Source organism: Budorcas taxicolor, chromosome 4, assembly GCF_023091745.1.
Source record: "Budorcas taxicolor isolate Tak-1 chromosome 4, Takin1.1, whole genome shotgun sequence".
NCBI classification, from domain to species: domain Eukaryota; kingdom Metazoa; phylum Chordata; class Mammalia; order Artiodactyla; family Bovidae; genus Budorcas; species Budorcas taxicolor.
In genome coordinates this window covers 33,565,774-33,592,937 of record NC_068913.1, presented here as the reverse complement: position 1 = coordinate 33,592,937, position 27,164 = coordinate 33,565,774, and the positions used below count along the sequence as shown (strand labels likewise).

Below are 27,164 nucleotides of genomic sequence, written 5' to 3'. Positions count from 1 at the left end.
AGTTCACGTTTACTTCACCATTTCGGGAAACAAAACTGTCCTATTAAATTAAAAAAACAGTCTATTCACTTATATATCCTAAGGTGAAATGTGACCTGTTTTTCAAGAATCTACTGAAGAGTAACAGTGACAGTATTTATTTCTTATTTTGTTCATCTATTATATAATGTCTGCAGCAAAGATTTGAGTACAAGGCCTTATGCTGAATGCTGTAGATGGAGAGATAAGATAGATCTTGCCTTTGAGGAATTCACAGTTAAGTTAAAATGAATCAAATATCCTTATTATAAATATGCTGTTTAATTTTATATGTCTATTTATGTACACATACACCTATATACACTAAACTATAACCCATTTTAAATCATAAAATACTAGGATATGGGACATGGGAAAAATAATGTATCTCTTACAATTACCAGTATCTCAAGACATTAGAAGCAAGGTATCACACGGACCACAGCCTTGTCTAACTCAATGAAACTAAGCCATGCCATGTGGGGCCACCCAAAATGGACGGGTCATGGTGGAGAGGTCTGACAGAATGTGGTCCACTGGAGAAGGGAATGGCAAACCACTTCAGTATTCTTGCCTTGAGACAAGGAGATCCAACCAGTCCATCCTAAAGGAGATCAGTCCTGGGTGTTCTTTGGAAGGACTGATGCTGAAACTGAAACTCCAATACTTTGGCCACCTCATGTGAAGAGTTGACTCATTGGAAAAGACCCTGATGCTGGGAGGGACTGGGGGCAGGAAGAGAAGGGGATGACAGAGGATGAGATGGCTGGCTGGCATCATCGACTTGATGGGCATGAGTTTGGGTAAACTCCGGGAGTTGGTGATGGACAGGGAGGCCTGGTGTGCTGTGATTCATGGGGTCGCAAAGAGTTGGACACGACTGAGCGACTGAACTGAACTGAGACATTATATCTGCTGCAGGATAAACATTGTTAATTAGTTGGTTGATTGATAGAAATACTTTTCCTAGGTAAAAAATAAAGAGTTGGAAGACAGAAGTTGTTAAAGAAGGCCATACTCTAGAAGGATAGGTTTTTATCATTTGTTATAATGAAGTTGTTGTTTTTTTGTTTTTTGTTTTCATATTTCCCTACTACCTTTACCCAAAACTGTCTGACTTACTACTGGAGTTTTATCTCTTCCCATTCCTTTCTGGTCATGGTGTCCTTTCTGAAGGGGTGACCCTACCAAACTGTGGTTAGTTGTTGATATTTTAAATGGCATTAGGCAAATTTGTTGGTAGTGTGACTATCTTTTTCTCCATTCCAAGAAGTAAAAACTTCCCCCCAGTTCTGTAAAGGAGAACAGTCTTACTTAACAGACATTATATGATCTGTGGCTTTAAGGTTTGGAACATTAGATCCTTATATAACATGTTTATTAAGAAACAGGATAAAATGCTGTTAATGAGATCGGTAACATATATGTTGCTACAAAAAAATGTACCTCTGGCTTTACAAATGATTCGTATTCTTATTTACAACTCCAAACTATGGTCAAAGATGCAGTGTTGATATTAATTTGTATCCCTGTTGATGTTGAGTATTAAATGTATCTTTTGTTTTATTTTTACCACTTTTTGGTTAAGATATTATTCACATAATGAAAAATTCACTGTTTTCAGGTGATAGTACAGAGGCTTTTTACTGGTTGTAAAGTGTTGTGCCATTAACACCATCATCTAAGCCCCAGAGAAAGCCCCACCATCACCCCCCAAAGAAAATCTGTGTCTAATTAGTCACTCTCAGTTCTTCCTCTTCCCAATTCCCCCTCCCCCAGTTTCTGACAATCTGCTTTCTGTATTTGGATTTACCTATTTGGGACATTTCATAAAAGTAAAGTGTATTTTTTAAATTTGTTTAGACACTACCAGAAACATCTTTACCAAATTATGCTACAAATTTGAAGGAAAAGAGTTCTTTAGTTTCATCTCTCTATAAAGTTATCCAGGAGCCACAAAGTGAGGTAAGTACTCTCAGAGTTCATCGTGCTGGTAGTTTTCATTTGATTGATTTTTAATTTCTTATTGTGAAATGTATATATTTTAAAAAGTAGTAAAAGTAGAGTTTTAAAAACTGTAATGTATATTTTGCAGTGTTTAACTGATTCCTTTTGAGAAATGAATAGAGAGGTAAGAATACTTTATATTCAGAAAAATGACAGAATAAAAAAAATTATGATAAAATGAGCTCCAATGTATCATTTCCTAGGCCAAGAAATAGGATCACCATATTCCAAAGCCATCTCTGAACATGCTGCTGCTCATCTTTCTATGTATTATGTATGTATGTGTATGTCTGTCTCTCCGTCTGTGGGGATAACCTTGGAGAGCCTGGGTCACTGCATTCATTTATTCATTCAGCAAATATTTGTGTGTCCATTATGTGTCAGCTGCAGTGCTAGGCAACAGGAAATCAAAGATGAGTACCACATGGCCTGTGTCCCAAAAGAGGAAAGGGAGAAAATAAGTAAATACATACTTTCAGAGCAATGCTTAACTGAGTCTAGATGGATTTGCACACATTTTCCAGGTGTAGAAAGTAAAAGGACATTGCAAGCTGAAGGGAATAGTATATGGAGGCCTGAGAAAAGGCAAGAAATTTGAGTAGCTAGTAGTTTGGTTCTGGTGGTAAGTTTTTCCCAGCCCTTGCTTCTTTTCTCTGCCTTCCCTTCGCCTGCATTTCCTTTGCATTTTTAGATAGCAAATTTAGTTTGAAAGTGATAAAGTGAACTGTACTCCCAGATTCTGGTGCTTATAAATCCTACCATTCATAGTAGAAATAGATAAGGTTTGGAAATGGTGAGGAAAATCAAAATGCATGGCATGCAGATAAAAGCAAATAATCTAGTTTTTAGCCTGATAAATGTGGTAAAGACAGTGTGTATCCTGTATTCTTAAAAAGAAAACTCAGTCTTAAAAAATGTACTCAGAAGTACTTCTCAGATATAACTGTGTGATCTACTTTCGGGCTTCCCTGGCGGCTCAGCTAGTAAAGAATCCACCTGCGATGTCGGAGACCTGGGTTTGATCCCTAGGTTGGGAATATCCTCTAGAGAAGGGAACGGCTACCCACTCCAGTATTCTGGCCTGGAGAATTCCATGGACTATGTAGTCCATGGGGGTCACAAAGAGTCTCCTTTTGCTCTTTAGAATATTTTATATCTTAATATGGAGATATAGTATTCCTAAAAACTTGATGTCATTGTCTGTTGGCAGTTTTGAAATTTGAAATGTTGATTCTAGTTTATTTGAAATCTGGGAAATTTGGTACCTTCTCATTATGTGGTTAAATTCATTTGATAAATATTCATTGAACACACATGATGTGTCAGAAATCACTTAGAAATGTACAAAGTAGAATAACTTCTTTATCTTATAGATTAGAACTTATATTCTTGTAGGTGGGATAAACATTAAACAAATACCTAAATGTATAATGTTAGTGGTAAAACTATGAAGATAATAAAGCAGAGTAGGGGAAGTATGTGTTGGGACTGAGGAGGTGATGGTTGAATTAAGGTCTGAATGAATTAGAGCAAGAAAATAAAACTGAGGGCAAGAGCTTTCCAGAGAGGAAGTAGTCATTGCAAAGGCCCTGAGGTAGGTATGTGAGTCAGGCTCAAGAAACTGTAAAGAGGCAGTTTATCGATAAAGTGAAGTTTCCTTTACCAGTGCTTTTAATTGACTGTAGCTTTAAGATAGATATAGGATTAGAGGCTAAAAATACTTAGGTTTGTTAGGAAGCCAACTGTTTTGTTTTGTTTTTTAAAGAGCCATATGAAATCTTTTTGGTGTTCTAAACATAGGGAGCCCATAGTGAGAAGTCGGTTCCCTGGCTACTGGCACCTAAATATTAGTCCCCTCCAACTTCTCTGTGTCTTTGTCCTACCCATATATTCTCAGTAATTGTTCAATGAAAAAAAAAGTTTGGAAAATTCTCTTGTAAATTTACCCAAACTTAGCTTTTCCCATCTTCTTTAGTCAATTAAAGGCATTTTATGATACATTTCTTATTACCATTAACATTCTCTTAAGATACAGCTTCTTACTTATGAATGGATGATTGTAAAAATTCATTTGTAACTCAGTTGTTATAGAATTCATAATGTATTTTAGAAGGGAAAGAAGGTACATGATGAATAGAATATAGAAGGCCATTTAATATATCAAAATATATTAATACTTTAAGTACAATTCTCTCTTAATAGTACTGTGAAACCTACCCAATCAAGTTTAGTAATGTTTCCTTGAGAAAATACATTTAAAAATTTGACCAAAACACTAGGAATGCAGCATATTCTAATGCCCCATTATTTGTCTCAATTATAATCAGGTTAAGTAAGTCCAACACTGCCTGTGTTTCCCACATTGTATGTTGTCTTGTTCTTTTCTGACGTTTTTCAAGTATGTTTATAAAGTAGTTAAAAAGTCTTGGCTTCAGTCTGGCCTTCCTGAACTGTGTGATTATTTTTGGTTTCAGTAGCTTCTTTGTCTCAATTTGCTTATGTAGAAAGAATACATTGTCGGGGTAAAGACATTGCACCCTAGTATTGTGGGAATTGAATGGGTTTACATATATGAAAGTACTTTGCAAGTGTAAAACCCTGCATAAATATTGGTGTTTATCTCTAGTAGTTCGATATACTTAATTTCATCTAATCTTATTGCAATGTGTAACTGCTACATCCCTTTTGAATCTATCTTCATTTGGTTCTGCTTTCATAAATCGAAACTGTTTTAGATGTTAAACGATTTTAAAAGACTGGAGTGTTTTGATTAAAATTGATTATGTGCTCATGCAGACTATCAAATAAATTTTCAGCATAAAGTTTTATAAGTTTGTAGATATTTGTTAGACTATATTGATTTAATCAAATATTTCCTGGGTGAAATAGGGATGAGCGATGTCACACCATAACTTACAAGATTATTGGCACTGGTCCACAAAGAAATTTTAAAAACTCCAGTCTGAAAGCTAAACATTCCCGTAACAGTCTTTCTTCCACTACCCTCCTCTTCATTCTTCCAAATTAATTCCTACCCTAGAAACTTCTCTTGCAGTCTTTGAGAGGCATTGCTTTGCCTCCGACCCTTCTGTTTCCATTACCTTTGCCATGCCACATGGACACCTGTTGCCCTCTAACAACCATTTTGAGAGTGTATTTAGCTGTAAGAAGACAGTATTTCAGTAGGAAAGACCAATTTTGTCAATGTTTATTGAAGTATAAGTTTTTCTTTACCTTGCATAAATAATTCTGACTTTAATTGTATCAGGTTTACTTTACATATTGAACTTTTTTGAAATCAAGGCATCCACTTTAAATCAGTTTTTGTTCATTCCACTTACTTGTAGTAGAACATCTGTTTCTTAAGTTGATGTAAATCTATTGCCTAAGTCGGGGAAGTGAACGAACTCCCATTCACTGAAACTATATTTCAGTGAAATATAGTTTGAAAAATAGCCCTGTGAATCTCTTGACATATTTGTAAGTGACCTGTATGTGATTATTGTATATGCTTTAAAGATACACTCATCTCTCTTAACTGAATACCTGTGGGGGTGTTGGGAGAAAAATGGTTATCAGTAAGTCCAAATCATGTCTAAAACAAAATGACAGAGGTGTTTAGATTATCTAGGGGCAATTAATCATGGTTATAGTAAGAAACTAGATCTAGGGGCTTTATATTATTCAGCTACTCTACATACCAGTCATTGCAGTCAGATGCTACCTAATTATAAGCTCAGGAAGGCCATGTGACAGTAACTACCTAGCATTCTCATTTCAGTTTCTCCAACTCAGTAGCCAGTCATTTGTATATTGGCATGTTTTATCTGGAAGAAAGGATATTAAGGAAGACAATTCTTCACAACCTATTTGTTTCAGGAAGTTAAAAAGATATAGTTTTAATAACAATACTACTTTGGAGTTACAGAATATTTTAAAACTTTACAGAGTACTTGCATATACACTTAACTTTGCAGTTTGGCCTTCCACTAGAATTCATAGGTTTACTAACTAGCTTAGCTGTGAATAGTCTTGCTAAAAATGGAAATGCTTGCATATTTCAGTAATTACCAATCAGGAAAATGCTTTTACGTTTTACATGTTAGTGTCATTCAGATACAGTCCAACCCTTTAGTCGATGTTTTGTCTTTCTTCCAGTTGTTGGAACCTGTCTGTCACCAGCTCTTTGAATTCTATCGCAGTGGAGAGGAGCAGTTGCTTCGATTTACGCTGCAGTTTCTTCCAGAACTGATTTGGTGCTACCTCGCCGTCTCCGCCAGCAGAAATGTGCACAGCAGTGGATGCATTGAAGCTCTTCTTCTAGGGGTTTACAATTTGGTTTGTATTTAATGGAGTTAACAAAGTGTTTTAAAAGCCAAATATCAGCAAAAATGAATACGTAATAGCAACTATTTTTCATTTTAGTAGAGCTAATGTTTGTTTTTTATTGCAGCAGATGACTCAGAGCTCGTTCTCCTCAAAATAACCTTATGGAGGCTAAAGGCTGTATGGCCATACATACAATTATGTAAATACACATTTTTTACTGATTGGAGACTAAAAATCAGATCATTTAGATTCTTTTATGGAAATATTTGAATATATCAGTGTTAAGTTTTTAATTGTTTAAACTTAAAAGCCACTGCCTATAAATTGTTGTGACCTTCACAGAAAGTTTGGAGAAAAGATTTAAACTAAGATCTACCACTAATAATTGTATAAAATCTGGACTGTCTCCAGAGTTTACACCATTGATTTAATATATAGTTTGCATTACTGATAATGTTTGTATATTAAATAGTACAATATTCTAGATAGATGCTTAAGGTTGGTACTTTTTTAAATGGAAAAATAATTTAAGGGTCATTTTGTAATATGTTTTAGGACTGTGTTAATTGATTTAGAAAATGGAACTTTTTACATGAGAGAAATCAATGATAATTAAGACAAGACATCTGCATTTTAGCCTTAAAACTATGTTACTTAGATTTTAAGGAGAAGGTTAACTCCTAATGTTTATGAGTAATGGATTATCATAGTTTAAGATTTCAGTTGACTTTAAAATTCCTTTCTTTTCAGGTCTTTTTTATTTTTCACTAACAATTTATGTGTAAAAAATAAATATTTAAATTTATGTGTAAAAAATAAATATTGTGAGACATTTTCTTTCACTTTCTTTTGTTTGTAGGAAATAGTTGACAAACAGGGACATAGTAAAGTATTGAGTTTTACGATTCCATCTTTATCCAAACCATCTGTATATCATGAAGTAAGTTACATTTTTATCAAAGTAAGTTTATTGGTCCTAAGATTTGCAGTTGCTGTAAATTAGGGTTTGGTTGGTTATTGAGGTGAAAATTTTGATCGGTTCACTAGTACCTTAAAAAGTGTAAAATTTTACACAAAGTATTTTCCTATTCCCAAAGTAAATGGGAAATCAAAATCATTAAAGTTTAAACTAAAACCTGATTGCAAAAGATCTATGAAAAGTATTAATTTTGAATATTTTTCCCTTTATCTGATGAATAAGATTAGATTTTATGTGTGTGTGTGAATTATGTATTTCTGGGGCAGAATTTTTGAAGTTAAACTATTTTGTATTTCTATTTTTGGTTTGTTTTTAGTTATTTGTTAAATCTTTGAGCAGAATACTTAGTAGGCAGTCTGAATATTTCTAAGATATATGGGGTTTATAGCAGTCATTCTAAATATATATATATTGGTGTATATATATTCTAAATACCACCCCTTAAACAGAATAGGTTTTTCTTTATTCACGTGTCTTTGTCTTTAGCCTTCCAGCATTGGGTCCATGGCTCTGACGGAGAGCGCCCTATCCCAGCATGGTTTGTCAAAAGTTGTGTACAGTGGACCTCACCCCCAAAGAGAGATGCTGACAGCACAGAATAGGTATACTGTGGAGACATAACCTACTATTCTACCATGCTGACTTCTAAAGAAATTATTTCAGTAGATTTATAAATAATGTTTAATGAGTTGTGTATAACAGGTTTTAAAATGTTGAGTCATTTCATACAAGAGAGACACCCCATCTTCCCTGTTTGTCACTTAGACACTTTGCTTCAGATGTCATCTGGAGCATTGAATTTTTAAGGTAATTTTCGTATGATTATTACTTCTTTTTCTTTTTGATTTTATATTGTTGTTGGTGTGATTATATTGGACAGGTCTGTTCTGTAACACAATATCCCTCCCCAGTGCTTGCTTAATTATAGTTGACTTCTTGGAATTCTCAAGATTTGTAAATACTCTTTGGGTTTGTTTTTAGGTTTGAAGTGTTGACATTCCTTTTGTTGTGTTACAATGCTGCCTTAACCTATATGCCCCGTGTTTCTCTTCAATCACTGTGTCAAATTTGTTCAAGGTAAATTCAAATGTTTTTAGTGTTGAAATATATGAATCTAGTATTGCTTGTTTGTTACATATCTACGTTATTTTTTGTTTAATCATTTGTTTGAAACACTAAATAAGTTAATATGGAGCTCCACCTAGTCAATGTACAGAAAGCTCCCTAAAGACACAATGAAGTCGCAAAAAACACAACAAAGAGGGTAAAACTGAATAACAATTCAATGGAAAATTTTGATGAGAAAAGGCTTATACTGTATAATTAAAAGTATGAAACTGTTACGACCTTTCAGTTTTTGACATAGTTTCTGTTTTGTTTGCTTTTTATCTATCTTATCTAGTAAGTTATTTTTACTGTGTTCTAATTTGGTACCAAGAAATAAGTAGGAGATACTGGTTTTTAAACTTTTCTTGTTAAAAAAAAATTTAGCCAAGAACTTGGTTAAGTAAATTATGATAATTGTTAGGTATTAATATATGCAAATATTTAAGAATTCTGATTTAAAAGAGTATTTAATGATAGTATATATGGTGTGATTTCAACATTGACTGAATATGACCAGAGTATTAACAGTAGTTATGTCTACTTGGTGGAATTATAGTTTATTGTAATTTTTTTCCTGTGTGATTTTCTGTCATTCTCTAAATTTTCTGTGTTGAACATGTTACCTTTTTTTGGCTGTGCTGTGAGGCTTGTGAGATCTTAGTTCCCCATTCAGGACTGAACCCACACCCTAAGCAGTGAAAGTACTGAGTGCTAGCCACTGAACCACCAGGAAGACCCTGCCCTTTTTTTTTTTTCTTTTTTAAGAAAAACAAAAGAAAAACAAGACAGAGAAAATGCCTTTTGTAATTCAAGTAAATAAGGGAAAATATAGAATTCAGGAACTTGTAAAATAATTTTAGATTTGGCAAACTTACTTAGAAAATGTAGCTTTGGGCAGTTAATTAGAGGGAGGGTGCATAGAGCAATACTTAAAAATCAAGTCAAAACAAACAAAAACCATAAATTTATTCTGTTGATTAGGATAGAAAACCATGCAGGTCAAGAGGGAGAGGAAGGTAACGAGGCAGGGGGTTTATTAGATAAGATAGAGAAGCAGAGAGCAGTTCAACTGTTTCCTGAAGTGAAGCATAATTTCATTGCCTGCCCCTTGGAGGATGGTACCAATGTGCCATTGCTCTCAATTACTTATTCTTCCTAATATGTGTCTTGTTTTAAATATTTTAAAGGCAGAAGTGCCCAGGGTTTTTGAATTTCACAGATCTATAAAATTTCAGAAAAGCTGAAGTGGGTATTTACATGATGTTGCCAACTTTTCCTTTTGTGAAGTCATTGTGGTATAAATATCTTCCATCAACAGTATTTAATGAAAGGAGAATATTTTTACACCCAAAAGGGGTAGAGGGGAAGGCAAGGACAACAGTTTATAAGTTAAAAGTGGGATGTTTAGCACTTTTCATTTCTCATTTGAAATGAGAAATGGTCCAGTGAAAATGTTACGCACTAAAATGAGTGTAAGAGCCAACACTTCAGAAACATTGGCTTAAGGAGTAACTCGATGCTGAAACTTTCACTTGTGGAAACTTAAAGCACACTATTCTAAAGCAGTGTCTTAGGTGGTAGGCCCCAGGGAGATGTGTGTGTGTACACGTGTGTGTATGTGCATACAGATGTTCTGCTACAGCCTCCTAAATAAGATCCACTGTTGATGTTTTACTGAAATTACTGATGACAAAGTTAGGAAAAAAATGTGTTGCTGGTCCTGTGTAACTCCAATGGACTGTTTTCTAATATAATTACTTTTATCTTCTGGGTAGAAAATAGCTAGTATATCAAGTTTACCTAACCAGGAAATTAGATAACCTTGTTTAAGAATACAAGTAGGGGCTGATTTTGAAAACAAAGAGAAACACAGATTACTTTAAAACTGTCTACAGGATATTGGCCAAAGAATATTTTAGTAGAAACGTATTAGATTAAGTCTGTGCCGCAAGAAAACTCATATGTATATTCACCAGCTATAAGAAAATGAAGGAGGAAAGAGATTTATGTGATTCGAAAGACTTAAAACTATTTAACAATGCTAACTCTTAAGGCACAGAACATTCATAATAGGCTCTCTAACAGACTTATTTCTGTCTTTTATAGTTTGCTTTTGTTTTTGTTTTAGATTCTCTATTATTGTTTGATTTCAAATCTATTTCTGTTAATTCTTCATTTCCTTAATCATTTAGCAAACATTCTAATTAAGGTGTACATTTTTTAAAGATGTGTACATAAAAGTTAGAAAGCACTAGTATGGGCTTCCCTGGTGGCTAAGACAGTAAAGAGTCCACCTGCCAAGTGGGAGACCTGGGTTCAGTCCCTGGGTTGGGAAGATCCCTTGGAGGAGGGCAAGGAAACCCATTCCAGTATTCTTGCGTGGAGAATCCCCATGGATAGAGAAGCCTGGCAGGCTACAGTCCATGGCGTTGTCGAGTCAGACACAACTGAGCAACGAAGCACACAATATCTAATCAAGCAAAGGCTAGTCCATAGCTAGGGAAAGGAAATTGGTTATAGAACTGAGGTGATAAATAAGTTTTAAGTGATTATGATAGTTATATAAGAGCTTCCTGTTGATCTTAGTCCTAACGCAGGTTTTCCTGAAGAATAAAGTGATCGCACTGTGCTATGGCTAATCAAGTGGTCTTGGCCCTGTAGCAGCTGTGTCAGATTACTGCTTAGTTTGGTTGTTGTTGATGATTATGCAGAATGATTGACTAGGCTATCTAGGAGGATAAATTCATAATACAGCCATAAAAATTTCTTGGAATATATGAGCTAGGTTCGGTGACAGATGTGTTCTGTTCTATTTTTAACCTTCTGATTATAATGAGTTGTGGAGTTAAAACAATCCTGGATACTTCCCACCCTCCACTTATCTATTCTACTGGGCCAAAATCTCTTCAGTTAACTATAAGCTTTGCTTCTTGATTCAGATTGATGGCCAGTTTGATGGTTGTGTTTTCCTCATACATAGTGTGTGGAGACCACTGGAAGGGGAGATCTGAAAGGCTAGATTGAGCTAGATTGAATGAGTTTTAGTCAACAAGTTTTTATCTTCTACTAGTACTAAATATTACATTGTTGTTTAGTTGCTAAGTCATGTCTGGCTCTTTTGCAACCCTATAGGCTATAGCCCGCCAGGTTCCTCTGTCCATCAATTTCCCAGGCAAGAATACTAGGGTGAGTTGCCATGTCCTTCTCCAGGGGATCTTCCTGACCCAGGGATCTAACCTACATCTCCTGCATTGCAGGAGAGTTCTTTACCACTGAGCCACCAGGGAAGCCCAGATAGTACATATGACCCTCCTAAAAACAACATAGCCACCAATTTGACAGATAAGTTTTATTAGTATATGCCAAAGTCTTGTATGGAGAAGGCAATGGCACCCTACTCCAGTACTCTTGCCTGGAAAATCCCATGGACAGAGGAGCCTGGTAGGCTGCAGTCCATGGGGTCGCTAGGAGTCAGACACGACCGAACAACTTCACTTTCACTTTTCACTTTCATGCATTGGAGAAGGAAATGGCAACCCACTCCAGTGTTCTTGCCTGGAGAATGCCAGGGACGGGGGAGCCTGGTGGGCTGCCGTCTATGGGGTTGCAGAGTCGGACACGACTGAAGTGACTTAGCAGTCGCAGCAGTAAGTCTTGTAAATTTGTGAAAATATTTTTCTTTTCTTTGAGCATCTCTTTTAATATAAGTGTGTTTAATAAATGGCTTATCTTGCCTTTTGATGTTGAATATAAGTATTAAATATGAAACTATACTAAGCTATAAGTTAAATACTCCCCCGTTGTCTAAGCAACTGTCCTGATTTTGTTCGCTTGGTGAGTCACCTCACTGAGTAACTTGAATATGTACGTCTAGGGATTCTTGATCTATGTGTTTTTTCCTGTATGAACGTTCCTCATTTCTAAGTCAGCCTTCTGATCACCTAATAGATTTCTTCTTGTTTTCTATCTGTTAAGGACACCTTTATGCAAAGAAACCATCCTGTGGATTAATTTTTGTGACTGATTAAAAGAGAGAGGGGGAGGACAGGCTCCTAGCACAGTATATGCCACTTTGTTATCATTCAGTAAAGGACAGCTATTATGTATTGTGCCCCAGTGATGAACACACATTTTCACTATAGATTCACAGACGCACTTTCTTTTTTCCCACCTGTTTGAAGTTAAAATTCGTTCTACAGCATACCTTATACTAGGTCATTCCTTGTTGAAGGAACCTACAGTTGACTTTTCACTGCTTATTATTTAATTTGTAAACCCTTCTACCTTTATAAATCTTCTTTATCCTTCCTTTACAACCCATTTGAAATAATTTTTCCTCCAACAACTTTAGCACTAGTTTTGTATATGGTATTCTCTTTAGGAAAATGAGAGAAGACGCAGCCTTTACTAGGCTGCTAATTTCAAAGAGCAGAAGCATGAGAAAAGAAAAGTGCTCTTTGCTGTATAGGTAATTCTTCCGTTTTCTCTTTTCTCCCTTATTCTTCCACTTTTCTGCTCTCCTGGCCTTCTTCTCACCTCCACTCTCCTCACTATTTAAAAAGCAGAGCAGAAAAGGAAGAGGTTTTGAAATTGGTTAGTTTTATGTCATAGTCTGTGTTTTATCCAAATAGATATGGAATAGAACTGGACAGAATTTTAAATATTTCTCAAGTTAAAAAATAGAAAAATTATTGTTTCCCTTTTTTTCTAACTAGTTTCTACTCACTGGTCTGATGATCTAATGATGGTAGTTAATCTATTTTTTTTTTCCTACTTTAGGTTCTAAATAAATAGTCTATCCAGTCAGTCCCACTGGAATTCGACTTTCTAATCATTTTGTGGTTTGTAATTCAGTATATTGACAATTTCAGAAGTATTTTTTCAGTCTACGAATGAGATAGTAGTGTCTCTCAACAGAGAATGAGAATCTGGCAGTAATTTCCCTCACTTACAAATTGATACTTAGATATTCTCCCTGAAATATATTGACAAAATTTACCTTCCAAAAGGAGTTTAATTTTATCATGGTTTATGAATTTGGGAGGTATCTATATGTGACCATGTTGTTGTTTAGTCGTTAGGTTGTGTCCAACTCTTTTGCAACTACATGGACTGTAGCCCACCAGGCTCCTCTGTCCATGGGATTTTCCAGGCAAGAAAACAGGAGGGGGCTGCCATTTCCGTCTCCAGGGAATCTTCCTGATCTAGGGATCAAACTTGCCTCTCCTGCATTGGCAGGTGGATAGTTTACCATTGAACCACCAGGGAAGCCCATATGTGACCGTAGAGTAAGTTTAATGCTGCAGTAGGGGTCAGGTCACTCAGCTGTTCTATTGTGAGGTCGAGTTCTTATGTTTGGGATTTGTAAAGGGAAATCAGATAACTTTAGGATAATCCTCTAATGAATAGAGGAGTCAAGCATTCATGTGACATGTAGCTTTATTGTTGGTTTTTGCCTTGTTATATATCTTATGTAAATTCAGTGAAAATAAAATAAAATAAAATCTATGCAGAAAGAATATCTTTGAAGAGCAATCAGAGTACTAAAGAGTAAATCAGAATTCTTAAGTATTAAAAAAAAAAGAATAGAGAAGAGAAGGTAAAGAGATGCCATTATCAGTTAATGCTGCAGCTGTTAGGACTAGATTATTTTGGATGTCGCTCAGTGTCACCTCCTTGGAGATGTCTTCCATTATCATCTTTTCTATAGAAGCGCTTTCCCACCCACCCCAGTTTATTTCCTTTTAGTGCATATAACACTGTTGTTACCTTGTTTGTTCATTTGGCATAGCCTGTCAACTGCTGGGATATCAGTACGTCAGGAACTTTGATTTTTTTCACTGCTGTCTGCTCAGAGTTCAAGAGAAAGGCCTGGCATACACTAAAACTTAGTAACTATTTGTTCAGTAAATGAATGAAAGATGATCTCTTCCACTTGAGATTTGTGATCTGATAAGTACAGTTACAATTAAAGGAAATAATTCAGTTTTAATTTTTTTTAATCTTTCATTGATAAGTGAAAAATTCTTGAAGTCACTTGTGACAGTTGGGGTAAAGTTTTAGTAGCTATTAAAAACTATCAGCTAAAAAACAAACAAAAACCCCTAATGGCTATGGTCTGAATGTTTTTGTTCCCACCCACCCCCAGATTCTTATGTTGAAATCTTAATGTCCAATGTGATGGTACTAGGAGGTTGGCCTTTGAGAGGTACCTTGGTCATTTATGAGGATCCCTCATGAATGGGGTTAATATTCTTAGCCAAGAGATACCACAGATCTCCCCCTCCCCTTCTGTCATGTGAGAATATGGCAAGAAGTCTGCAGCCTTGAAGAGGGCCCTCACCCAACCATGCTGGCACCCTGATTGTGACTTTAGCCTCCAGAACTATGAAAAATAAATTTCTGTTGTTCATAAGCCACTCAGTCTGTTGTATTTTGTTATAGCAGCCCAAACGGACTAAGACACTGCTGCTGCTGCTGCTGCTGCTAAGTCGCTTCAGTCGTGTCCGACTCTGTGCGACCCCATAGACGGCAGCCCACCAGGCTTCCCCGTCCCTGGGATTCTCCAGGCAAGAACACTGGAGTGGGTTGCCATTTCCTTCTCCAGTGCATGAAAGTGAAAAGTGAAAGTGAAGTCACTCAGTCGTGTCCGACTCTTAGCGACCCCATGGACTGCAGCCTACCAGGCTCCTCCGTCCATGGGATTTTCCAGACAACAGTACTGGAGTGGGTTGCCAGACTAAGACACTAACTGTCTGCATTTCTGAATAAAGAAGTAAATAAACCCTCTAATACATGACTGCTTATCTCCTTAGGTAGCTAGTAGAGAAAATGAGAGGGCCTAGATTCCTATATCTTGGATGAATTGAGAGATCTGGCTTTCTAGTTCTTACCTGAAGTAAATTTAACAGTTGATTGACCATCCTAGAGCCCAAGGCAAGGTTGTTTAAGAAAAAACAACCAACTGTGTAATAATAACAGTAAATGATTTTGACCATATTTTCTTTTCTAAACCATATATTTTTCCCCCTGTTTTCTAAACCTATGTATTTGATTCAGTAAACATCTTCATTAAAATGTTCCATAAATACCTTATGAAAGTTAGAATTCTTTCTCTGGTAACTGACTGATATCTGCATAAAACTGCATTATATCATCGAGAAAGTTTTTGACTCCTACTACTTAGAGAAGACTTCTGAAAACCCCTTGGACAGCAAGGAGATCAAACCAGTCAATCTTAAGGGAAGTCAACCCTGAATATTTGTTGGAAGGACTGATGCTGAAGCTGAAGCTTCAGTATTTTGGTCATCTGATGAGAACAGCTGACATATTGGAAAAGACCCTGATGCTGGGAAAGATTGAGGGCAGAAGGAGAAGAGGGCATGAAAGGATGGGATGGCTGGATGGTATCACCAATGCAATGGACATTAACTTGGGCAAACTTCGGGAGATGGTGAGGGACAGGGAGGCCTGGTGTGCTGCCGTCCATGAGATTGCAATGAGTCGGACACGACTAGGGGACTGAACAACAACAGCTTGGGAAAAGCAGAGATAGAACTGACTTACGGGTCAACTAGATTCAGAGGTTCAAATGGTGTTAGGTTATCATCTGTTGGCATTGTACATTTTTTTTTCTGACGATAGGCTTCTTTTGTGTGATAAGAGCAGTGACCACAGGCAGCTAAAAACTGACATTGTCTACTTTTAGTGAACTCAGAACGTCTCTCCCAGGTTCACTGTGTAAAACAGTCCAGCCCAAGCTTCTGATCATGCTGTCTGAGGCTTGAATAAACCCTTCTAGGGCCAAGTTGTGTACCAGTATAATTGGAAGAATACTGTATGTATCAGTTTAAATGTTGATTTGAATGTTTTAACAGAAATAATGGTAACTTAAAGTAGCTATTCATTTTCTTTCACATAAAATCTCAAGCTAATAGATGGTCTGAGGGAAGGTTGGCTCTGTTTCTGAAATGTTCATGCTCCTTCTTTCTTGGGATTCTACATTCTCTCCAGTGTCCCTCTTGTCTGTATGATGATGGATCACTGCTATTACATCTGCCTTCTATCCTGAAAGTAGGGAGAGAGTGGAAGGCAAGCAGCTGCTTTTTAAGGGTACAACCCAGAAGTTGCACCACTTCAGTTAACAAACCACTGTCTAGAACTAGTCACATGATCAGACTTATGCTAGGAAGGCTGTCATGCTAGGAAGGCTAGAGAATATGGGCTCCATCAGGTAGCCATTGTTCTAGCTAAAACTGGTTGGGGAGTGCAGAGGGGCGTGTGCCTTTGTATACATTATTAGAAGGAAGAAGGGAACGATAGATCTTAGACTAGCGATCTCTTGTCACGGGCAGTTTTATTGGCAGTCTCACCATAATCACATGGCTATAGTTGATTTTATAGGGGAGGACTAGTTCCTAAAGGTAAGAGGGATAGAGGGATTATTAATGGAAGATATTGGAGGTGGAAGAGAGAACATGACAGACAAAAGTGACACCTGTATCATATACCTAAAAATAAATGTATCTGAAGCTTAGCATCTTCCCAAACAGTATGTGATGTTTGTCCAAATTGATTTAATGGCTGCCAGCCAGTCAGCTATCCAAACTAAATGTAGGGCTAATTAATTAACACTTCTCTTATTCTTTGCTTCTCAGTCCCTGTTGATACTTAATTGATGTGACTCCAGTCCCACCGATTCTCCTTCTCCCCACAATTACTTCTTTAGTTCAGGCTCCCTTCCTCTCACTCATGGGATATTTGGACACTCTCTTCTCTAGTTTCCCAAGATAGCCTGGGTGATATCAAAAGACCAGTCTGATCATGTCAAATCCTTGCTTAAAACAATGAAACAAAAATCTTAGTTTCTTCCCATTGCCTTCATGATAAAGCGCAGCAAGTTATAAAATGCTCTGACTCCTAACTAGCTAGCGTCTCTTACTTTTTAGTGTCCTAGCATTCTATTCCTACTAAAATTCTACCAGTCTCCTCAGTATCACACTGTCTCATCTTTCTCTGGTTTTGCCCTTTGCTAGGCCTTCCCTGGTGGCTCAGTGGTAAAGAATCTGCCTCCAATCCCAGAGACCTGGGTTCAGTCCCTGGGTTGGGAAGATCCCCTGGAGAAGGAAATGGCAACCCACTTCAGTATTTCCTGGGAAATCCAAATACCGCTTTCTCTTCAAGGGGCTTCCCTGGTGGCTCAGACGTTAAGGAGTCCGCCTGCAATGGAAGACTTGGGTTCAGTCCCTGAATTGGGAAGATCCCCTGGAGGAGGGCATGGCAACCAGTCCAGTATTCTTCCCTGGAGAATCCCCATGGACAAAGGAGCTTGGCAGGCTGCAGTCCATGGGGTCACAAAGAGTTGGATGTGACTGAGCTACTAAGCACACACGTAGTTCAAAGAAATCGCTTTCTGGAAAGCTTTCTCTGACCCTCTACTTCTTCCACTAGCATTTACTTCTCCTCTTTCTAACTCTGTCACTTAGTCATTGCAAATATTTGTTTACTACTGTCTTTTTGATTCGATTATGAATCCCTGTGGGAACTATATCTTTTGTCTATATCCCTAGTGTCTGACACAATATAAATCCTTAATAAGTATTTATTGAATGAATAAATGAATTGAGAAATCTTATCTTTCATATGATGGTTCTCAGTTATTTACTACCATCCCTATTGTAAAGGTGTAAAGTGTAAGAAGAAAGTGTTCTAAGTTTGCTTCTTTAGGTAATAAGAGTAGGAGGAGTCTCTTCTAATTTGCATATAAGTTTTTATAATATAAAACAAAATTTGAGTTGTTTTATTTCATGTAGATTTGATTTTTCTGAGCTTCTCTCAGGCTGCTGTAACAAAATACTGTAGATTGAGTGGCTTAAGCAATAGTTCTGGAGGCTGGGAAATACAAGGTGAAGATGCCAGATACAGTTCCAGGCAAAGGCCCTGTTCCTACCTTACAGGTGACCAACCACCTTCACATGGCTGAGCATTCTCTGGTCTCTCTTACTCTTTTTATAAGGTCACTGATCCAGTGATGGTCCCCACCCTCATGACCTAGTTACTCTCAGGGTGTCCCACATTCAAAACTATCATATTGGGGAGTTAGGGCTTCAACATACAAATTTTGAGGGAAAGGAAACATTCCATTTTTAAGTATCCCTGCTCCCTCTTACTCTTGGTTCTAAAGAATTTTAAGATCCTGTCAGTATCAGATGAATTTATATTTATTCTTTAAAGTTGCTTTGAATAAATGATATCCTCAAGGGGGTCTTTTGGAAATTGTCTGTAGTATACTCGGACATGTTTAAGTGAAGGCTTAGATTTATTGAGTAGACGGAATATTAAGTTCCAAGTAATTATTGAGTGGAGGGGTAAATTACAGGCTGTTATCTAGTACTGTATTAAGTGAAGGTTGTGCTGGTGGTTGACAGAGGTGACGGGGTGGTGGTGAGAGGTGGGCAAAATGAGTAAAGAGAGTGAAAATGTACAAACTTCCAGTTTTGAAATAAGTAAGTCCAGGGATGTAATATACATCATAGTGACTACAGTTAATACTGTACTGCATATTTAAAAGTTGCAAAGAGAATAAATCTGAAAAGGTCCTACCACAAGGAAAAAATTTGTAACTGTGTGTGTTGGATGTTAACTAGATTTATTATGTGTTCAATATGCCGTATATACAAATATCCAAACATTTTATGGTATATCTTTAAAATAATATGGCTATACCTCAAGAAAGAATAATAAAGTAAATATTAAATCAGATAATAAAGCAAAAAAAAAGTAAGGGCTGTGTTGTATCAGTCACACCATATTATGAGAAAACAACTGGTTTCCAATTTTATTAGAGATAGAAGCTTAGTGTTTATTTAAAAGGAGTGCATGTGGACCATAGAATTAGAAAATACATATAAATATAGAGAAGAAAATAGAAAACTCTGTGTCCTTGTATATGATTATTTTACGGTGATACATGCCTGTCAGCTACTTGTTTGTTATAAAATGGGATAGGATACATGTGTGTTTATAATTTTTTCCCTGTCATTTAAATTGACTTTCAAAACATGTTTATTTCATATTAGTCTCTGAATGATATATATAATTGGTCCCCAGGGTTAGACTTTGAGGTGGCTTCGTATTTACTAAACTAAATACTCTTTTAAGTATTCTTCACTAAGACTAATACTTATTGTAGATTCTTTTAAAAATGTTAGTAAAATCTATTGTTCTGCAAGATTCTTCCTTTGGTGTCATGTTTAGACATGTGAAGACTAGTATTTTATGTTTTATTTATGGTATTTTAACAAATTTTTCAGTCTATCTGAAATTTATTAAGATGTACTGTATGAAGTTTGAGTATAATTTTAGAATAATTTTTTGGAGCCTGCAGTTTATGTCAAGAACTTTGTCAGGAATAGAGGATCATATCACATTCAGGCTAAACAGCACTGAGTTTCATGTTTTTTATGATAACCAAAAGTCATTAATAATATGATCAATAATAATTATTGAACAGAATTAGTGAACTAACTCCGAGAATCTAGTTCACTTATATTTTAACATGCTCCTAGCTTTCTACATTTTTTGCCAGTCTAACTTACTCAGGAAAATGTTATAGACAAATGTTCTGTTCTGAAAGATTCCATGTTTCATTACTATTTGGTTTGTAATGAGAGCATACCTTGTATGTTGTTAACTTACAGATGTTAAAAAATATATTATCTATATTTTTACTAATTTTGCAAATATATTTATTTTGGTCTTTCTAGAATCTGTGTTTGTGGATATCCTCGACAACATGTAAGAAAATACAAAGGTATAAGTAGCAGGGTACCAGTTTCTTCAGGATTCATGGTGCAGATGTTAACAGGAATTTATTTTGCCTTGTAAGTTTATTTCATATACAAAGTTAACCTTTGATCTCTTTGGCAAATTATAGTCTTACTTTATTGTTACTGTATTATAATCTCAATAAATAATCAGCATATTTTTGTGAAAATATGAATCAATATCCTAATAAGTTTTATTATTTAAAATAAATCTTTTAATATTCTAAAGAATTTGTAACCAACTAAAACACTTTGTTGTCTTTAATTAAAGGACAGAATGAAAATTATTGTTACCTAAATACACTCACAGTTTCTTTCATCATTACTTTTTTTTTGCTGTAATTTCCAAATAGCATTTTTCCCTAATGAATATCTTTTTTCCATTTCCAGAAATTTTAATTATTTTCCCTAATGAATATCTTTTTTCCATTTCCAGAAATTTTTAATTATTTAAAATTTTAATTATTGACATCTTAAAGTCTCTTTTATCACGAAGGTTATTATGAATATGCTACTCATTTTTAAAATCAATGATATCGTGTTTGTTGCTTTAGGTGTTGATACTTTTCCTTGAACCTGATCTTTTACTTTATAATTCTCTTACTATATATATTATATTCACTTGATACCCTAATTTTCCCCAGTAGATTATAAACTTCTTCCTTTTTTGTTTTTGTTTTTTTTTCCTTTTGGCCACACCACACAGCTTGTGGAACCTTAGTTCCCTGACCAGGAATCCAACCCACATCCCCTGTGTTGGGGAAGCGTGGAGTCTTAACCACTGGACTGCCAGGGAAATCCTGATTATGAGCTTCTTAACTGAAGGACGTATTTGTGATCTTTGGACCAAATCTGATCTGCTCCCTTAAAAAAAAAAAGTTTTATTGAAATGCAGTGACATTCGTTTATGTATTGTCTGTGACTGCTTTTGTGTTACAGAGACAGAGCTGACCTCACGAACCTAAAACATTTATTATCTGGCCCTTTAGGAAAAATTTTGTTGACTTGTGTTAGACCAGTAATATTGTAATCCAAAGCTCTTGGATGTTCTGATCTATTTTACTTTTTCTCTTTTTTGCTGTGTTTCTGATTGAGTAATTTCTGTTGATCTGTCTTCATGTTCCTCGATTCTTTCCTTGACTGTGTTAAATCTACTAATAAGCCCACTAAGCGCATTCTTTATTTCTAGCCTTTCCATTTGGCTTTTTCTTATCGTTCCTATCTCTGCTAACTCTCCACCTATTCATGCATGTTGCCCCTCTTTTCCACTAGAGACTTTAATATATTAATCTTAGTTATTTTATTTTCCCCAGTAACTGTAGCATTTGAATTTGGTTCTGTTGTTCTTTGTCTCTTGACAGTGGGTTGTTTTGCTTTTTGCTTTTTGTGTGCTTTGTAATATTTGACCATCATTTTGTTCACGAGTAGGACAGTAGAGACTGAGGTAAATATTATTTATGCCTAGAAATGGATATGCCTCTTTTCTAGTATAATAGTAGAGTTTTTATAGACAGGAGTGAGCTGGGACTGGATTTCATTGTTGCTTGATCACCTATATCGCACCACCTACTTCAGATTCCTTTTATGTTACCTGGTACTTAGAGCTGGAGAGTCTCTCCTCAATATTCTTGCTCTATTCTCTCAGCTTTCCTGGTGTGTCTGTACCTCAGAGAGGGTCTCTCTCTCCATGTACTTGCCTCTCCTTTAGCAGTAGAGTGCTGTCGCATGTTTCTAGACATGCACTAGCTTCGTCCGGGGTGGTGGGGAGGAGGAAGTGGTATTTTCTGGTGTTCTGGTCTAGTCTCATTTCTAAGCAGGCTCTGTGTCCTTGCTTATCAGGGTAGGAGTTCCTCAGTGGTCCTGACTCTCCCCTGCAGGTAGAGGTTTTTTCTTTTTCTCCCCTTCACAGCCAGAGTTGGTCTTTGCCTCTGCCCTTGGGGTGAAATGGTTTGCTGGTCTTCCCCGAAGGCTTTAAACTTTTGTTCTGCTGAAAGGGTCTGGCTGGACCCTGGTGCCTTTTCGGCTATGGTGGCCGCTCTTTTCCTTCAGGCCTACACTGCAAAGAGCAGCATTCTCTGGTCCCCTGCTTTGAGCTTAGCTTTTCTTACGAGTGCCTGAATGTGGTTTGTGGAGAAGAGCTAATGAGTGGGTATGAATCCCCTTGTATCTACTTACAGAGTTTCTGCACTCTTATTTGGCCCACACCTGGCTTTTGGGAATTTGTTGAAAAGTTTAGCTGGATTTCTCTTACCCACCTGCATTGTGGCCTGACTCTCCTCAGGGGCACTTGACTGCTGTTGAGTGTTGGGCTACTTGGTTGCCCTGTGACCATAGCTCCTTGTTGCATTCATGAGAAGTTATGATTTTTTAGATTACCTGACTTTATCTTGTGTTTAGGGTGAGAGCAATGCTCCTTCCATTTTTTAGGCCTCACTTGTACTCTTGATGTAATTTGCACTCTTTTATTTTGTTATCATATGAGAAAGCCATTATTTCCCTGTCCATTCCGTCATTGAGCCAATTTTTAGGAATGGTTTCACCATATCTTTGAAAATTAACCCACACACACTTTCCCCCCTAATATCTCTGTGATATGTGTAGAATATATCATATACACTTCTAATTGACTATGTGAATGCAAAGAAGTAACTACTTAGGATGCTGCAAGCCACAGTAGCTGCAGATTTTCATTAAAAACTGTGGGAGTTACAGAGTAATTTGACCATAAAGTGTTCTGAACATTATTCCAAGGTATATAATTTATTATGCTGTGACTTGCTTTGAAAGCATATAATGCTTTGAAATTGCCTAGCATTTTGGCTACATGTTCTATAAATAGACATGTTCTTTAGAGAAGAAATGTACATCTATAAAATTTTCTGTTAATAGACTTTCAGATATAATTGAAAGGAATTCAAAGATTTAAAAATACATTTTTAATGAGGGTAGAAAGGTAAGAAGTATGCTAATATGACCAATTATTTTCCTCATTAAAGATAAAGTTTCTCATTATATCTTATTTAATTTATATAGAATTAATTTAAAATAATTATACTTTACTTAATTTTATAGTTACAATGGAGAATGGGATCTAGCTCAAAAAGCATTGGATGATATTATATACAGAGCCCAGCTAGAATTATATCCAGAGCCATTGCTGGTAGGTGCCTCACTTACTTATGTAAATTTCATAATTTAAAATTTCTCAGCTTAAAACTATAAGAAGCCATTTGTAGTGCATTAATACATTATTAATACCCAATGATTCATGCTCCTGTTGTAATAGAAAACTTTTATATTTGAAAGAGGTATATATAATTTGAAATGTTTGTTAAGCTAATGTCTTAGCCTGGTAGTCCTTTTCATATATGTAAGAATGTTCTCATTAACATGCTAGAGCTGCATTTATTAATTAGCATTAGGAAATATAATTTAATATTCTGGAATTTTAAATTTTATCACATACATTTTTAACTGTGAATTTTGTTCTTACTCCTTAATTTAGAGGATTTATGTATCATCTTATGATATATCTTAGAGGAGTTATTCTTTTTAAAAACCTGTTAAAATTTAGCATCTTGTTTTATCTGAGTATAATAATGTATCTATTCAATGACAATCTTAAACTATATTTTTCCTTCTCAGGTTGCCAATGCAATACAAGCTTCGTTGCCTCACGGTGCCATGAGATCTAGTAAGGAGGGTACAAGGTGTATTCAAGTTGAGATCACACCAACTTCCTCTAGAATATCAAGAAATGCAGTAACCAGCATGTCAATAAGAGGTCACAGATGGAAAAGACATGGTAAGAAATAAAACATTCTTCAGATTAGAGGATTGTTAGTGCTGTCCCCTTCTTCTCCGTACTTAAGGTGCTGTAACTTCTAAATTTAATAAATAATATTATAGTGGCATGGAAAAAAGAGCTGTTGACCTTTAGCTTTTCATTTACTGTCCATGAATGGCAGTCAGTAAGGAAACAGAGCCCCTTATGTTACATGTATGGATGAAAATTTATTTAAATGTTGAATTGGCTTTAAATTTTATTTCAACACAATAGGACAGTAGGAAATACATGTTTCAATTATTAATACATTTTGGGTTTCTATTCACAACTGCTTGCAAATATTCCTTAATGTTCTTGATTTTTGAACTCTTTAGCAGGTATACTTGTATACAGGAATAGATATATATTATAATATAGGACGTAAACATTTTCTTCTGAAAGTCTTAGTAAAGAATCCTATGGTATTGATCCAACTCTAGATATTTCTATCTTCTGGAAGTTAATTTTCTTGCAAGATTATTTGTTTTAGTATTCATTCTTGACTGCTTCATCTTATTCTTTAAAAATTCTACTGAAGGTTAATTTTATTTACCATGACCTTCTCAGTGCTTTCCATCACTCTACTTTCTTTCATACCTTATTTTTTATTTGATTTCTTGTTCTTTTTATAACCCTCCACCTACCTAGAAGTTAACCACAGAATGGGAAACAAAAAGCTGCTTCCTTGCCCCAAGCAATCATATGTATTGGTGTAAAACAAAATCCACTCTCTGTTTTCTTCTTCCTACAAACTGCAATGAAACTGTTAGCTCCGTTAGTATATTCGATGGTTCCAGTTGTCTCTATGATATCTATAGAGAAAATGCAAAAGTGCCATGATTCACTGTGAAATAGAAAGTTGATAGCAGTTGCCGTTGTTCCTTTGCAGGGAATCTAGAAGGCTATATGTCCAAAAAAAAAAAGATGATGGAATTCTCCAACTTAACCAATGATCATTTTCAATCTTTTCTTTTTTTAAAGTGGTGTGATAAATTCCTGAAAGTCCTTTAGGAAGGCACAAAAAAGTGGAAATATGTTTGCCATTATCAAAGCAAATTATGCTATTGTTTAAAATATAGGGTCTAAACATACATTAGTTTCTTCAGTGAAATTTATGCTACAGTTTGACTAGATTACAAATAGAAAATCATTTAATTAGATACCACCATGTTACCCTAGAGGTCAGTTTTTTGTTTGGGCACTAATAGGTGAAAATAGGCACAGAGGCGATGAACCAAATCATATGGGTCGATTGTGGCCATAATTGCTTAAAAACTACCACTACAGGAAATGCAAGGATGAATTTCAATTCCTTTGCCACTGTTGCTTCTTTCTATTTAGGGAACTAGGGGAAAAAATATAGGTCTTATAGTTAAAAATGTGAAATATTGAAGTTTTAATGTGAAAGAGAAGATTTGCATATGTGTCCATAAATGCATTTAACGAAATAAGATGTGTACCTAGCAATAAAATGGAAACCATTTTTTCAGAAATATTGTATAGCAGTAAATTACCAAAACAAGAAAAGACTACTTGAATATATTGTATGCACTAGATTCTTACATATCTGCCAGATTTTATTTTGGCTACCACTTCAAGGGTTGGCACAGTGTCCTAAGGCTCCAGCCTCATGAGCTACAGCCTTTCTCACTACATTTATTCAACCTTCACAACTCTAGCACTTGGGCAACTCCTATTTATGATAACAAAAAAGTCAAGGATGATTTAGAAGAGAATGCACTATGAAAAGCAAGTCAGATACATGTAGCAGAAACAGAATGTAGCTTAGTCTTGTTGACCATTCATCTTCAGTGTGAATTCTGTTTATCCAGTGGACTCTGAAATATTCCTAGGCCAAGGTCCTTGTTTATCTCCACAGGTAGATTACATTCTCCCTTTTTAGAGCAATCTTGGCTTTCCTTCCTAGAGCAGTATTTTTCATTGTTTTGCTGAATTGAAAGCTTTTCTGTTTTCCATCACCATGGTCCTGATTCCTATCTGAACACGTTATCATTGTTCTGGCTCTAGCTGACACTGGCTTCTTGTGGGGAAGATAGGTATCTTTACTATAGTTCTAAAATACGTGGATAATTCTCAATTTGTAAGTGGATTTTTAAATTAAATGTGTTTATATAGATTATGTTTATTATATTCACATATGACATATATAATTATAATGAATTTAATTTATGCATTAATTTTTGCAGAAACAGTGTTAAAGGGCTTGTGGATTCCAGGGTGACCCACAAAAGACTTACTGTCTCACAATGTTTCTTATGCATAGCACTGTAGAATGTAAGGTTAGTTTATGACTATGTGAAAACACATTCAGAGTTTCTTTGTTTGCTGGAACGCTAAATGTGTTTTGTGTTGCACCTATATCTCTATCATTCCCTTCCAACACCAGCCCTCCCAGAAGGAAGGATTTCTTCTCAGACCCTGAACTGTATCACATGGTAGGAACACGGAATATGCAACTTTAACTCAGTGATGATGAGGGTTGGGGTAGGAGAAGGGACATGAAACATGAATGTTAAGGAATATTTTTTTTTCTCCTTGCTTCTTCCCTTGTTATTCCAGTGCTGGGAAAGAAGAAAGCAGTTGTTCTTTTTCGTTTTTCTTTTTTTGGATCTCTTCCCTTTTTCTTCTTATTTTAAAAATGAGATATAATTGACATGTAACATAGTTGCAGGTGTACAGACAGGCATCAATATATGAATACACTGGGAACTGATCAGTAAAGTAAATCTAGTTAATATGCATTTCCACATATAATTACCTTTTGCCCCCTCATAATGAGACCTTGTAAGATCTACTCTCTAAGCAACTTTTAAAATATACCATACAGTATTATTATTAACAAATAATCACCATGCTGTACATTACATCCCATGACTTATGTTTTTATAACTTGAAGTTTGTATCTGTTGATCATTTTCACCCATTTCACCCACTACCATTTCCCACCTCTGTTCTCTGTATCTAGTTCAGAGTTTTTATTTGTTTTTTATATTTCACATATTTGGAAGCTCACATGGTATTTGTCTTTCTCTCTCTGACTTATTTCTTAGCA

The 27,164-nt window shown here is 35.8% G+C and overlaps 1 protein-coding gene across 1 annotated transcript in view; it reads left to right on the top strand.

The window, feature by feature from the left end:
- The window catches only part of HYCC1 (hyccin PI4KA lipid kinase complex subunit 1), a 45,302-nt gene that overhangs the window by 4,928 nt on the left and 13,210 nt on the right, over positions 1-27,164 (top strand). The window contains exons 2-9 of the mRNA XM_052638986.1: positions 1,882-1,983; positions 6,184-6,363; positions 7,214-7,294; positions 7,820-7,935; positions 8,315-8,410; positions 20,206-20,322; positions 23,338-23,425; positions 23,911-24,070. Of these exons, the coding sequence (XP_052494946.1) occupies positions 1,882-1,983; positions 6,184-6,363; positions 7,214-7,294; positions 7,820-7,935; positions 8,315-8,410; positions 20,206-20,322; positions 23,338-23,425; positions 23,911-24,070 (940 nt within the window). The remainder of the gene's footprint in view (positions 1-1,881; positions 1,984-6,183; positions 6,364-7,213; positions 7,295-7,819; positions 7,936-8,314; positions 8,411-20,205; positions 20,323-23,337; positions 23,426-23,910; positions 24,071-27,164) is intronic.